This window comes from Ambystoma mexicanum, chromosome 9 (genome assembly GCF_040938575.1).
Source record: "Ambystoma mexicanum isolate Mex_15411 chromosome 9, UKY_AmexF1_1, whole genome shotgun sequence".
NCBI classification, from domain to species: Eukaryota; Metazoa; Chordata; class Amphibia; order Caudata; family Ambystomatidae; genus Ambystoma; species Ambystoma mexicanum.
In genome coordinates this window covers 960964304-960977583 of record NC_090931.1, presented here as the reverse complement: position 1 = coordinate 960977583, position 13280 = coordinate 960964304, and the positions used below count along the sequence as shown (strand labels likewise).

General features: G+C 46.1%; 1 protein-coding gene across 2 annotated transcripts in view; it reads left to right on the top strand.

The window, feature by feature from the left end:
• METTL5 (methyltransferase 5, N6-adenosine) overlaps positions 1 to 13280 on the top strand; it is a 500731-nt gene that overhangs the window by 369357 nt on the left and 118094 nt on the right. For both annotated transcript variants that reach the window (XM_069616174.1, XM_069616175.1), the window contains one exon: positions 13066 to 13115. In XM_069616174.1, coding sequence (XP_069472275.1) covers positions 13066 to 13115 — 50 coding nt within the window. The remainder of the gene's footprint in view (positions 1 to 13065; positions 13116 to 13280) is intronic.

The window sequence follows — 13280 nt, the reverse complement described above, 5'->3', positions numbered from 1 at the left end:
TGAAAAGTAGGATGACAATGGCTTCTTACCAAAATGCTCCACCAGACATTTTTCCAAAACTGACTTTATAGAATCACCATCAGAGTGCTCTGGTAGGCTGATCGTATTGATTCTTCTTCAGGCCCCCATCTCTGCATCCTCTGATTTTTCAGCTAGTCTCCTTGCTGTGAGCTGAACCTCCACCACTTCTGATTGGATCTATGTGATCACTGCAACCGTCATAATTACGACGGCCGAAAATGCCCCCCTTTACACCACATATATATGCGGGGGGAGACCCCCGACAGACTCCTCATATTAATATTATATCATATCCACCCTCCCCCCCACATATATATATGTGGTGTAAGGAGGAGGAGGTCTAAAAAAAAAAGTCGACATTTTCAGCCTTCGTAATTGTGAGGGCGACATTTTGGCCCATTACCATTCTGACTCTAAGGATCCAACTTAGTCCTCCAATGTAGAAATGTCATCCTTCATCACTGTTGTTCAGCCAGATCTGCCTGTAGCAGAGAGAAGTCCTTTCATTGGGCCTCATTATGAGTAGGGCGGTGCAGTAAAAATTTACCGTAATACTGCACCACTCAACTATGAGTTTGGGGTAAGGGGGAGGAACAACCTCCAGCAAGAAGCTAGAGGTAATTCCTCTGCCTTTCCACCCAAATTCAGTCAAATCGGCGGAATTACCGCCAACGGTAATACTGCCGAAATCCTCTATGGAGTACTATGGACTCCAATTAATGGAGACTAAAACTGCCTACCACCACTTGTAATCCGGCAGTAATACTGCTGGACCAAGTGGCGGTAACAGTAATTCAGTTTGGTATCTCGGCCGAGATACCACCAAACCTGTAATGAGGCTGATTGTCTCCCCAGTTATCCCCTTCCGGGAGAGCGGCGTGCATCATCTGAGCTGGCTTTAGTTCCACACTCTTGTTTGATTCTGCTAACGGGCACCATGATTGGGATAAGCCACCTCACCTCTCCCAGATCCAGCCACCACCCCCGGCTTCTTCCGGAGGGTAAAGGTACATCTTGTCCACAAATTGGGTTTCCTTTTATTGATAGTCTGGACTGACGATACACTTAACAAATTAAATTCTGGCCCAAGCTGCGAACAACACAGGGAAATTGAGAGCCCACCATCTCATCCCCTCAACTTCTCCTGTGGAAACCCAACTGTGGATGCAGTGGAAAAGAAATCATTTCAATCCAGGCCATATGAGTAAGGATAATCAGTTACTAAATAAGCACAGCCCAAAACTAGTGCCCCCACATTCTTCTTGAGGTACCAGTGTGCAGTTCCCGCTTAGTACTCCGGAGTGCCCAATACTTAACACTCCCAATGAATGTCTGATAAGGGTTCATGACATCATGACAGGGTTTTCCAACTAGGAAGCGGGGTGTGAGAAACCTGAAGGTGTCTTATCCGTTAGTCCCCGGGGATCTGTCATCTAGGTGGCCAGGACATGGCCATTGCTATTGGATCTAGTTCCTGGGGGTGGACAAGTGTGGGAGGATCACCTGGATGGGTGGTCCTCAGGGAGTCGAATTGAGACACCCAAGGGTGAGACGCGGTATCCCTTTCCTTATAACACCTTTTCCCCATCCTGCCCAGTGGGATACTTAGAAGCTCTGCCCCCCCCCCTTTCCATCACTAAACACTTTCTCACAGCGTGAACGACAATGGACTAATACCCGAGCCGTTTACCTGACATGTCCCAACACAAGAGTCAGGCAGAGTCGGGCAATTGCAAACAACTACACACACCTGACTACCCTTTCCCTTCCCCATTGGGATAAAATGCTGAGCACAAGAGCACACTCAGAGCAAGGCCGAAAGCACAAGGAAGCAGCTATTCCAGGACGGCAATTCAAACTGAGAAGAAAGGCAGGGAAACCTGAAGGTACGTCAAGGAGGGAGTTGCCCTTACCCTTTTCAACCCAGACCCGCAAAACCTCAGATGAAATAAACATAAGACCGGGAATCGAAGCCGGCCCATGGTGGGACGGATGTCAGCGGTACATGGCACCCTCCTCCCACACTGATAGCCAGGGTGGGGAGATGAGGTTGCCATTGTGGCACCGTCCTAGACTCCCGCAGCAAAGGGAACCGCCAACAAGCTCAGCACAACCAGCGAGTCGGAAGAAGCTGATAGTCATCCGGACTGTGTTAGGCTCAAGGTTGCAGTGGCAACAGTAAGTAGATAATTAGACAAGAAGTCTTTTGTGAACACATTGGTACCAGAGATAGAGTGGTCCAGTGCCAGGGGGGGTGCCTTGTCAAAGGTCTCTGGCTGGTACCCCTCTTATGAACATAGAGACTGTATTGAATATTGGGAAGGAAGAAAACTACAAGTACCAAGAGGCCATAGGGAATGCCGGTATAGAGTGTAAAGGTGGTCATACAAGGGTCCAGCTAAATCCCTTGTACAATCGAAAATCCTTAAGCCATTGCCGAAAGGCTTGACATTGTGAAACGTAAAAATCGCACTTGCCGTAAGCAAACGGAGTGACCCAGCGAGACGAGATCGCCCTTCAGAAGTCTCTGTTTTGATTGGCAAGTGCTCTGGTTATTTTGAGCACGACTGAGGGAGACTGACTACTGAGAGAAGGATCGGAGCCCGGCTGAGGGGGATCTAAGGGTGAAAGGTTAATCTCCTGATGCAAAAGATAATGGAAGGAACTTTTGTTTTGAAGTATCCCGCCCTCTAAAGCAAGAGACTTTGCATGGGAGGAGACTTGGCACAGAAGGCCATGATGTAGAGAAAAGGAACTGTAAGCTCGTGCCGGAGAAGCCCAGGAAGCAAACCACCACCCTTGAACTGTGATCCCTTGTGTCTGTCTACTCTGATGCCATGCCTTCCTTACAGGCGGCAGTGGCGCAGCCAGGGATGGCAGAGCCTGGGGACAGTTGCCACCCCCTGGCTTCACCCTGGTGCCCGGTGCACCCCCCTTCACTCCCAGGGGGCTGCTATTTTCATTTAATGTGCCCACGTCGCACGCACACAACTCTGCACCCACGCGCTCACTGTGCACGCACTCACTAGTGTGCTGCACACACAGTCACACACACCAGCTGTGGGTCCAGGCACCGGGTGGGCCAGCAGTGCTATCATGCTAGCTGCTTATTCAATATTAAAATTGAGAAGAATCAATATGTATTGCCAGGGCCAGCTGGGTAGCAGCAGCCAGCAACTCTGGCCCTGGGTGCTGTTATTGTTGGCATTGGCTAGGCAATCACCAATCAGTGCACCTGTGTGCCGCGACCTTGACAGTGGTGGTGCCGGCCCACTGGTCTGAACTTAAGTTGCCTTCCAACTATTAGTTTAGTAAGTTACTGTAATGGTACAGTTCCTTGGCTTCAGGCTTCCACTCCACAATGATATCCAATGCAATGCATTCATGCATGGCACCCCATGCCCCCTAGTTCCTGTGCAGGGCAGGCCCGGCCTGAGGGGATGATGAACCCACGCCTGCCTCTCTGTTTGCAAAACGAGATCATTATCATGTAGGCGACGACTAGATAGAGTGTGAAGTGAGTTTAATGTTGCCGGAGAGGCTCCGGCCTGGGAAGGGTGGGCCCCAGGTGCAGGTTCTGTTATTGCCTGCAGACACCCAGGCCAGGCTGATGTTGTTCATGGCCTCTCATGACATGCATGCATGCACCATGAATAAAAATCACACAATGGTGCGATATGAGACTGCTACACTGAAAGTTTCCCATTTCTCCCCATCCCCGGGCCGGCACGACCCAGGCCTGCCTGCGCTGCCTGCAGGCGAGTTTCCAGAGTATCTGGAGCCGCCAGCCAATTGTTATGAGGCACATTTGCTATAAATGTAGCAAATCCTAGTTCCATCCCAAAAACAACTGCACATGCCTTTGCTTTGTAATTGGGATCAGTAGAGGCAGTCCGTCGACCGCCGTCAGTGCCGCACATCTGCCACCAGCCAGCAGCCGCCGCTACCCCAGTGCACAAGCCCCCAGCCAGCCTGTCAGTTGTGCTCTCTGACCCTGCCCTGCCTTAGTGCCCTGGAGACGGAGACAGAGTGCCTGCCCTGCTGCTGCACCAGCCTAGTCTGCCCTTGCTGCGGCTGCCCACAATGCCCAGGCCCAGGCAGCTTCCCCACCCGGCCAGAGAGCTGCCAGACCCACCCAGTGCCACCAGGAGCATCTGACTGGTTTTTGTTATCAAGAGGTAGCAGACCGACCGGACCCTTATTTCCGGACCGCCACACCCGGAATGAGGCCCAATGTCTTATGGGTATAGTATTCTCACCATATACAGGGGTGTACAGGCCTGTAGGAAACTCTGGAGATTTCACGGTAGGCCTCTGCACCCTGGGCCTCTTTTGTGTGGTAACCTATTTTATTATAAAATGTTCTCATAGAAAAAGGGTTGGGCTTACTGAAAATGTGTAATATGAGGCCACTTTGAACATTATTTCCAGGACCTCGTTTGGTTCCCAGTCCACCCCTGACCATATATAATGTGCAAACCTGCATGTGCATTTGTTGCCTTCATATACCAAGTGTAGCCCCTGCAACACGATGGGTAAGAAGTGGGGGGGCTTGAAGATTAACCATGCGTCGGATAGAATTGTGAAGTTTAGCCATGCTTCAGAGTTGCAGTGGATTGTGAAGATTATCGTCACACCTAGTTAGAATTGTGAAGTTTAGCCATGCGTCACACTTAGATGGAATTGTGAAGCTTAGCCATGCATCACACCTAGATAGAATTGTGGAGATTAGTCATGCGTCACAACACAGAAAGGATTCTGTAGATTAGCCACATAGAAGAATTTAGCGAGTAGCCAATGCACTAACCACCCCGCTTCTACCTCCTCTTACCCACACACCACCCAAACACTATACGCACCAACTGGGGTAGCCAACCTATACCCTAACCCACACACAAAACACAATTTCACACACTTACAACAAACAAACCCAGACACTGGACCTTACCTGAACGGACACAACAAGCCAGTGATCACAACCCTAAATACCAGCAATCTACAACACACAAACACACCAAAAACACACACACACCAAAAACACACACACATCCACCCCCACACCCACACACCATGCCAGGCATTCAACGTTACCCGTTCGGCTACAACAAGTCAGTGCACGCAACCTACAATATGCAAGTCAACACACATATACACCAGTTTCTCCTGGTTCTGGACCTATCTTATCACTCTTCCCTCACTAACCAACCCCATCCTCTTTATTGCAGAGACACATGAGCGCCTGGACATTGCCCTTGTGTGGTATCGGTGTGCGGTATGCATCAACATAACATAACAGGCCCTGCATGATGCTAGACCGTTAAGAAAGCCACATCAGGTCAGGACTGCCGCCAGCCCAGAACACCAGACCTTGAATCATTGTTCTTACATCATATAAAAGGTTGATCGAGCCAGGCTTAAAAGTGGGGTCCTTTTATGTAAATGTATTCATGTAAAGACATCTTCTTGACTTGATACTGCACTGTCTCCAGTCAGTCTCACAGAATAAATAAAAATGTTTAAAAAAGAAAGTGGAGTCCTGGAGCAGGTAGACTATTATGCATGCAAGGAACAGTCACTGAGCAGCAAGCTGGGTTTCTCACAAACAGCATAGCATCGCTCATGAAATTCCAGGTATGTGCATGCCCTCTAATGTGGGAACCAAAATAGTAAACCAGACTCTTGTAGTCTCTGTCCACCCCGCTCAGTACCGGTTATTGATTACAGGGGATTTCACTAAGAATTATGCACCGTCAATCCCATACTTCCAGTAGAAATACTGTACAAATGCAAATAGTTGATTGTATCCTGCCCCCAGAGGTGGAAAAAGTGCCATATACAAAGTGGGAGGCACCAGGGGCTGGTGGGTGAGTTTGGAGTAGGGACACAGAAAGCAGGATAGCAGAGGAAAGGTTAGAGGTGCAGGAGTGGTTTGAGGTATAATAAAGGCTGATTAGAGAGGAAGAGATTGGAAGTTTAGGTAGAGATGGAGAAGCAAGAGACGTTGCAGGTACTGGAGCAGCGATATTCAACCGTTGGGGCGCACCCGTCTGGGGGTAGTGGTGTCACACCCACAGTATGAAAATGAAACTCCAAACAAAAAAGGATCAGCTACTGCTTCAGCAACTAGCGGCAGCCGAATCCATTATGGTCCACACTGCACATGCTCAGTAAGACGTGGGCTGGGCCTGTGTAAGAGGGGTCAGTGTGCGGCCATTACAGGCCGGGAGGGTTGTTCATGTTTCCTTTGCAACAGCCTTCCCATCTGCGTTTGTCCTGGTCCCCGCTCCAGGACAAATGGACTACCACAGGGCAATGTAAGTGTTCTTTTCTTTTTGTTGTCTGACTGTTCGAGGCATTCGCTTGGTAAACATTTGACATTTGTTTGGCAAACATTATTTGCCAAACAAATGTTAGGGACCTGGGTTCGTATGCCCCCAACAGTGGCATCAGCCTCGACTTTAAAAAGCTAGTCCTTTGTGAACACGAGAGATAAGGGTTTGCCTTTTTTTCTGCTCCAGACCCCTAACATCTTGCACACACGTGGTTAAGAGGCATGTAGCTCTGTGCTTATCTTTTGTGAAAGGGTTGTCCTTGTTATATGCGGGCATTGTAGAATTAAATCTTAGGTTTGTGTGCTGATTTAGGGTGGGGATAGGAGACTTGAGTTTGGAGTTTACTGTGAGTTTATTGTCAGTAGACAATATACTTTAGTTGCCTGGCTGCTGTATCTGTACAGTGTGCCATCTACTTGTTAACATTTTTGTAGCGTATTCTAGTAGTTTGCTGCCCCTTGTGGGTATGTGCTTTCCTTTCACTTTTCTTTTCTTTTTTCTATTCTCATTTTCTATCCTGTTCCTTGATTGTATTTGCATTGCATAAGTTATACTATGTCTCAGAATTCGACCTGTACCATGAATGCTAAAATTGTGGATCATCTGAATATTGTTTCATGGAATGTTAATGGACTTAACAATGTGGTGAAAAGGACTAAAATTTTATCTCACCTACGTTCAAGCTCTTGTGACATCGCCTTCCTCAAAGAGACACATTTGGAGGACCCGGAGGCTGAAAAATTGAAAAGAGGTTGGGTAGGGGATACTTACTTCTCTAATCACTCATCAAGTAGAAGAGGTGTTTCGATACTTATTAGAAAGAATCTGCCTATTTCCGTCATCAAAAGCAAAGTAGACAGCGAAGGGAGAATTATTTGTGTACTGGTGAGGATTCAAAGTGTGGACATTCTACTGTGTAATTTGTATGCACCAAATTTGGATGATCCAGTCTTTTTTCATGAAGTGGCTCAATTGCTTCAAAGCTTCAATATGGATTCCATTGTAGTTGGAGGTGATTTCAATCAGGTCATGGACTCTGCTTTGGATCGATCAAATGGGGATTGTACTAGGAACCCGAATAGATGCAAATGGTCCTTGGAGAATTTGATTAGGGAGTTCAACCTGGCTGACATCTGGAGGTTGGAACACCCGTCGGACAGAGATTATAGCTTTCATTCACAGTGTCATGACACATACTCTAGAATTGACTTCTTTTTGACCTCTGGATGAGTGACTTCCAGTTGCTATGATTCAGCTATTGGGCTTATTGCCCTGTCTGATCACGCACCTATTTCAATGCGATTGTCCTTGCAATACTCTCTGGTTAAATCTCCAAGGTGGAGAATGAACTCTTATATCCTGAAAAATGACCAGATCAGACAGGAAGTTGCAGAGGAAATTGATAACTTCATCCAAATTAATAGGACTGCCGATGTTCAACTTTCAACAGTTTGGGAAGCTCTGAAATGCTTTGTTAGGGGGGTACTGATTTCAAAAACTGGCAAAGAAAGGAAATTGAGAACAAAAGAAATTCAGAGACTCTCTTCTGAATCTAAGCGCCTGGAGGTTCTGTTTGCAGCAAGCAGAGATGACAACACAAAAAACGAACTACGAAGAACTAAGTATGAACTTAACAAGCTCAACTCTAGCCAAGTTGACTATGCACTGTTTAGACAAAAAATTAACTATTTTGAGAATGGTGGGAAGGCAGGGAAATTACTGGCACATCGGCTGAAGATGGCTGAAAGCGATCGTTTCATTCCTGCAATCAGGAGTCTTACTAACTCATTGGAGATGCAACAAAAACAGATTAACAATTCATTCTGTGGCTTCTATGAAAAACTCCATGCCTCTGATCTGTCTTGTAAAAATGATGAAATTGAAAACTTCCTTGACTCTCATGTTCTCTCTCGTCTGACAACAGATGATGCGGTGAGTTTGGAAGGGAAGGTGGAAGTAGATGATGTTCAGCACGCAATTTCAAAACTGACAATGGGTAAATCACCTGGTACTGATGGACTACCTATTGAATTTTATAAGGCCCTTCCTGATTCCGCACTACAGCTTTTGTGTGATGTTTTTAATGCTGCTTTTGAGTCTGGTTCACTGCCGGACTCAATGAGACATGCATTGATTACAGTGATGAGGAAGAAAGACAGATCAGCTACCAGATGTGAGAATTATCGACCGATCAGTCTGATAAACTGTGACTGTAAAATACTGGCTAAGATCCTGGCTGTTCGACTAATTAGGGTGATTCCAGTTCTAGTGCATGAAAACCAAGTGGGTTTTGTCTCTGGCAGAGCAGTGGCGGACAACATGAGGCGTCTGCTATTGACCATTGAGAAAGGGCATAATCAACCAGTTGCCAGTGCGGTCATTTCCCTGGATGCTGAAAAGGCATTTGATCGTGTTGAATGGGATTTTTTGTTCGCATGCTTGCAGAAGATGAACTTTGGACAAGATTTCCAGCGATGGGTTAAGCTGTTATATACCAACCCGTCTGCAAGTGTGCTAACGAATGGACTTATTTCCGACCCGTTTGAGCTTCATCGTGGTACAAGGCAGGGTTGCCCTCTTTCGCCTCTCCTTTTTATTTTATCTATAGAACCTCTTGCAGCGAGCTTACGGGCGGACGTGCGCCTTCAGCCTGTCATTGGAAATGACCGGAATTATTTGATTTGGTTATATGCCGACGATTTGTTGATAGCCCTTCGAGACCCGGCTGATGGTATTTCTTATTTGATGCAGGATATTCACTCCTTCTCCTTGATATCGGGATATAAGGTTAATTGGAGTAAATCCGAGATCTTGCCAGTCAATGGATTGTGTCACCGACACACGTGTTCAATTTCAATTCAAGTGGTGTGCTGAGAAGTTGAAATATCTTGGAATTTGGATTGGAGCAGACATAGTGAAATTACCAGCCATTAATTTTGCTTGGATCCTTCCGACTCTCAAATCGGACTTGATGAGGTGGAGTCTTTTGAAGTTATCAACCTGGGGCAGAATCAACTGTTTAAAAATGAACCTAGCTCCTCTGATAAATTATTTCTTAAGTATGCTACCCATTAAGGTGCCAAGGAGCATCTTCAAGGAGATCAATAGGATCATGCAGAACTTTATCTGGAATGGGAAGCCTCCGAGGCTTGCAATTTGGAAACTTCAACTCCCATTGAAATTGGGGGGAATGAATTTGCCTAATTTCTCAGACTACTATTTATCTTTTTCTACTCGACATTTGTGCAAGATGATTGACTCTGGAGATGTACAGTCTGAGCATTTTGACCTCTTGTCTTGGGAATGCAGTGCTGTATCCCATTTGGACCCGAAAGCTCTACTAACCACTCAGAGGAATAAATCAAGGAAAATCAGTACCCTTACTTCATTTTTGCAAGACTGCTGGTGTGAACTTTCAAACCGTGTGGGTGCAGATCCTTATTTGCACCCAGATGCCTCCATATGGCATAATCCAGTCTTAAAGTATCAAGGTAAAACTTTATTTTGGTCAGAATGGTTTGTGGCCGGTATCAAATACATTGGAGATTTGTTTGAGGGGGGAAACTGGTTAACATTCACTCAACTGGGCCAGATGTATGATATGGCGGACTGCTCATTTGCTGAATATCGAAAGTTGAAGATTATTATTTCGGCTTGTGTTGAGGAGTCACAACAGAATCCAGCCTGGGCAGCTCTAACTGTATGCTGCAGTGCATCACACCCTGCTTCTACCATGTATGGTATTATAAAAGCCACTCGGAAAGGTGATCCGAGGTTACCTGCGCTGTGGGCGGAGGAACTGGGGGAAGATGTGAACTTCAGATGTTGGCGGAGGTGCTGTGAGAACACTCGGTTGGTGAGTTTGGATTGGACCCTCAGAGCTTCTCAAACGAAGTTGTTTAGTTAGGGCCTATTGGACACCAGAGAAGCTATTCAGAAGACAACTATTGGACAACAATCTTTGCTGGAAGTGTAAATGTTCTAGGGGATCTCTAAGCCACTTGCTTTGGTCCTGTCCTAAAACAATGCAGTTCTGGGAAAAAGTATGTGAGAGATTAAGTTTGGTCTTAAACATTGTAACCCCTATGAATGCCTCATTACTGATTTTGGGCGATGACTCCTTGCTGGAGGAAATTGATGTAACGCTCACCTGATTCCCGTAGAGGTGCCGGTCTTGACTGGGCGTATACCGTATCTTCAAAGGTGATGTGTAACACACGGCTGGCTCTTTGGGCTGGACCTCTGTTCACTGTATGTCTGACTTGAAGGGTAAGATGTCTGCAGATAGAAAATATGGGATTAAGGAACTGGGTTATTGAATGTCTCTCTCTTCTCCCCTTTCTCTTCTCCTGTAGAACCCCAAAGGTTAACGCTCTCACCTTAGGTAAGTGAACGCCGTGCTCTCCATCTGCCTCGGGGCAGGGTGCTGTAACCAGTTTCTTCACTGGATAAGGGGAGCAGGCCTCTTGACTTCAGAGGACTGCTGTCCCTCGTTTACTGCACGAACGGTAAGTTTCGAGTAATTCTAATGTCTTTAAAGTCTTTAGTAATGATGTTTCTTGTTTTGCAGGGTTCTGGCGATGGCGGATGACGGGCTGAAGTGAGTTGAAGATGGAGCCCGTGTGATGAATAGAAGCGCCTGGAAGCACGTAAGTAAGCGCTTGTTGCCTGCTTCACGATGCGCTCTAACTGTCTTTTTATTTTGCAGGTACAAGTTCGGAGCGGCTGCAGGGTGCCGGAATACCCACTGGGTTAGATGTGGAAAGGAGTAATGGCACGTGAGTATTAAAGTTCCCCAATGTCTTTGAACGCACCTTGTTTTGTCTTTCAGATGCGGGATGCAGCGCCGAAGGCCTCCGGAGCGTGCGAAGAGTAGGTAAGCCTTTGTCTTTCAGATGCCGGAATGCAGCGCGAGGCGTTGGTGACAGCCGATGGACCAGGTAAGTGAAGAGCTGTCACTGAAGACCGTAATGCTAACCTGTTCTTTCTTGTCTTTATAGGTGTTGCTGAAGACTGGATTCAGGATGGTAAGCCTTTTTCCTTAGGCCCAGGATCAGATGCAGAAGACACGATGAGCGTTCTGCTGCAGAGGATGCAGAATAACACAAAGCAAGATTCATCCATCGGGTGTGGTTTAAATAGCCTCCTGTAGTGCTTAGGTGTCTCCTTCCACAGCCACACCTAGGTAAGAAAAGAGTTCCTGCTTTCCAGAAGAGTTCCAGTGTTCTGAATCTAGGGAGTGGCTCCTGCCCCACCCAACAGGAAAAGTAGTTCCAAACAGAAGAGGATCAGAGGCTCAACTGGCAGGCAAGTAAGCAGCATGGTCTGCTGCAGGTAAGTCCACCCAAGCATTATGAGCCTGGCGCTTCCAGCGCTGGGACTGGGCATATTTATGAGCCTGGTGCCACTGGCGCCAGGACTGGGTCCAAAAGGTCCCAATTGGGACTGGATGGCACTCGGAACCTGGGTTATGGATCTGCTTCCAAGGGAGTTGGGAAAACCCTGACCTTTTGGAAGCAGAGATCATGACAATTGACTTTGGTAAGAAAGTTTGGTTGCTACGTGCATGTATGGTTGCTAAAAAATTCATTTTAAGGTCCTGGAAGTCAAGTAATTCTTTCAACATTGATGATTGGATAGAGGAACTTCTTACAATTTCAACATATGAAAAAGCCATTTACAAACTCACTGGTGATGTTGAGAAATTTTGGGACATTTGGAGCTGCTTTCTTGATGCCTGTGGGTAGATCTGAACTCTTGTCTGGGACAATATAATATATGCATATCCTTGTTTGCTAATGATCTGTATGATACCTATTGACTGTGTATTGGTTGTAACATTCTGTGTTTGTTGTTTGGTTTCATGCAATTAGAACTTTTGGTCTTTGTCTCCTGCATTGGCTCTCCTTTTTTCCTTTCTCTTCTTTTTCTTTTCTTCCTCTTTTTTCCTTTTTTCAAACTGTTCTATTTTTAATATTGACAATTTCTTTTTGAATTGGTTATGATGAATGTTTGCTGTTTTGTAATGATTAACTATGTGTAGATTTCATGGATTATTGCTGTTCTTGTTGATGTATGTGAAAATAAAACTTTGAAAGCAAAGAGGCATGTAGCAGCCTTGGCTTAAAAACAAACTGGACCCCTATCACCCCTGCACTCCCTAGAGACCACTGGTTTTAGGAGTCTGGCTTAAACAAGCTCTCTACATCCCCTTCACATCACCGCCAGCCCAATACCACCATTGGAGGTATGTGGCCCCCCACTACAGGCCCCAGCCCTTGCCCCCAGTGTTAGGTTAATAATGCACTATTGTGGGCAGGTGGCCCATGCGGATGGCCCCTTTCCCCCCCATGTTATATTAGTAATGCATTTTTGGGGCAGTTGGCACATACTACAATCAAATTGCCTTATGAATGTATTTTGAGAAGAAAAAAAAGCCCCACTGGAGATTTTTCCGTTTACTTGCATTGTTTCGATGTTTGGATTGGCCTACTGTCGTGGAATGTATACCCAATATAATATCCCTTCTATATTATGGCACCATGCACTCAGCAGCCAAACCTGATGTTGATAAAAACTAAATAACACTGACACGGGTTGGGTGGGTGTCGATTTAGGGGGGACAGACACTTTTTTTTCCTCATGGGGGCTTGGCATAAAATGTTTGAAGATCGCTATCCTAAAGATTGCATGCTTTATTTTGTCATTGCAGAACTCAGATATGATTTGCCAGCGTCATACAAGTTTCACAAAAAGAAATCGGTAAGAGTATATGCCACAGTATATATTGCTGAAAGATGACTTCTTTCTCCCTAAGATATTTAAAACGTTTTTACTGAGTTTTGAAATACTATGGCACGTGCTTAAACACGAAACAATTGTAGAGTATTACAATATCTAGCATATCTGCGATGTTGTGTCCTGACC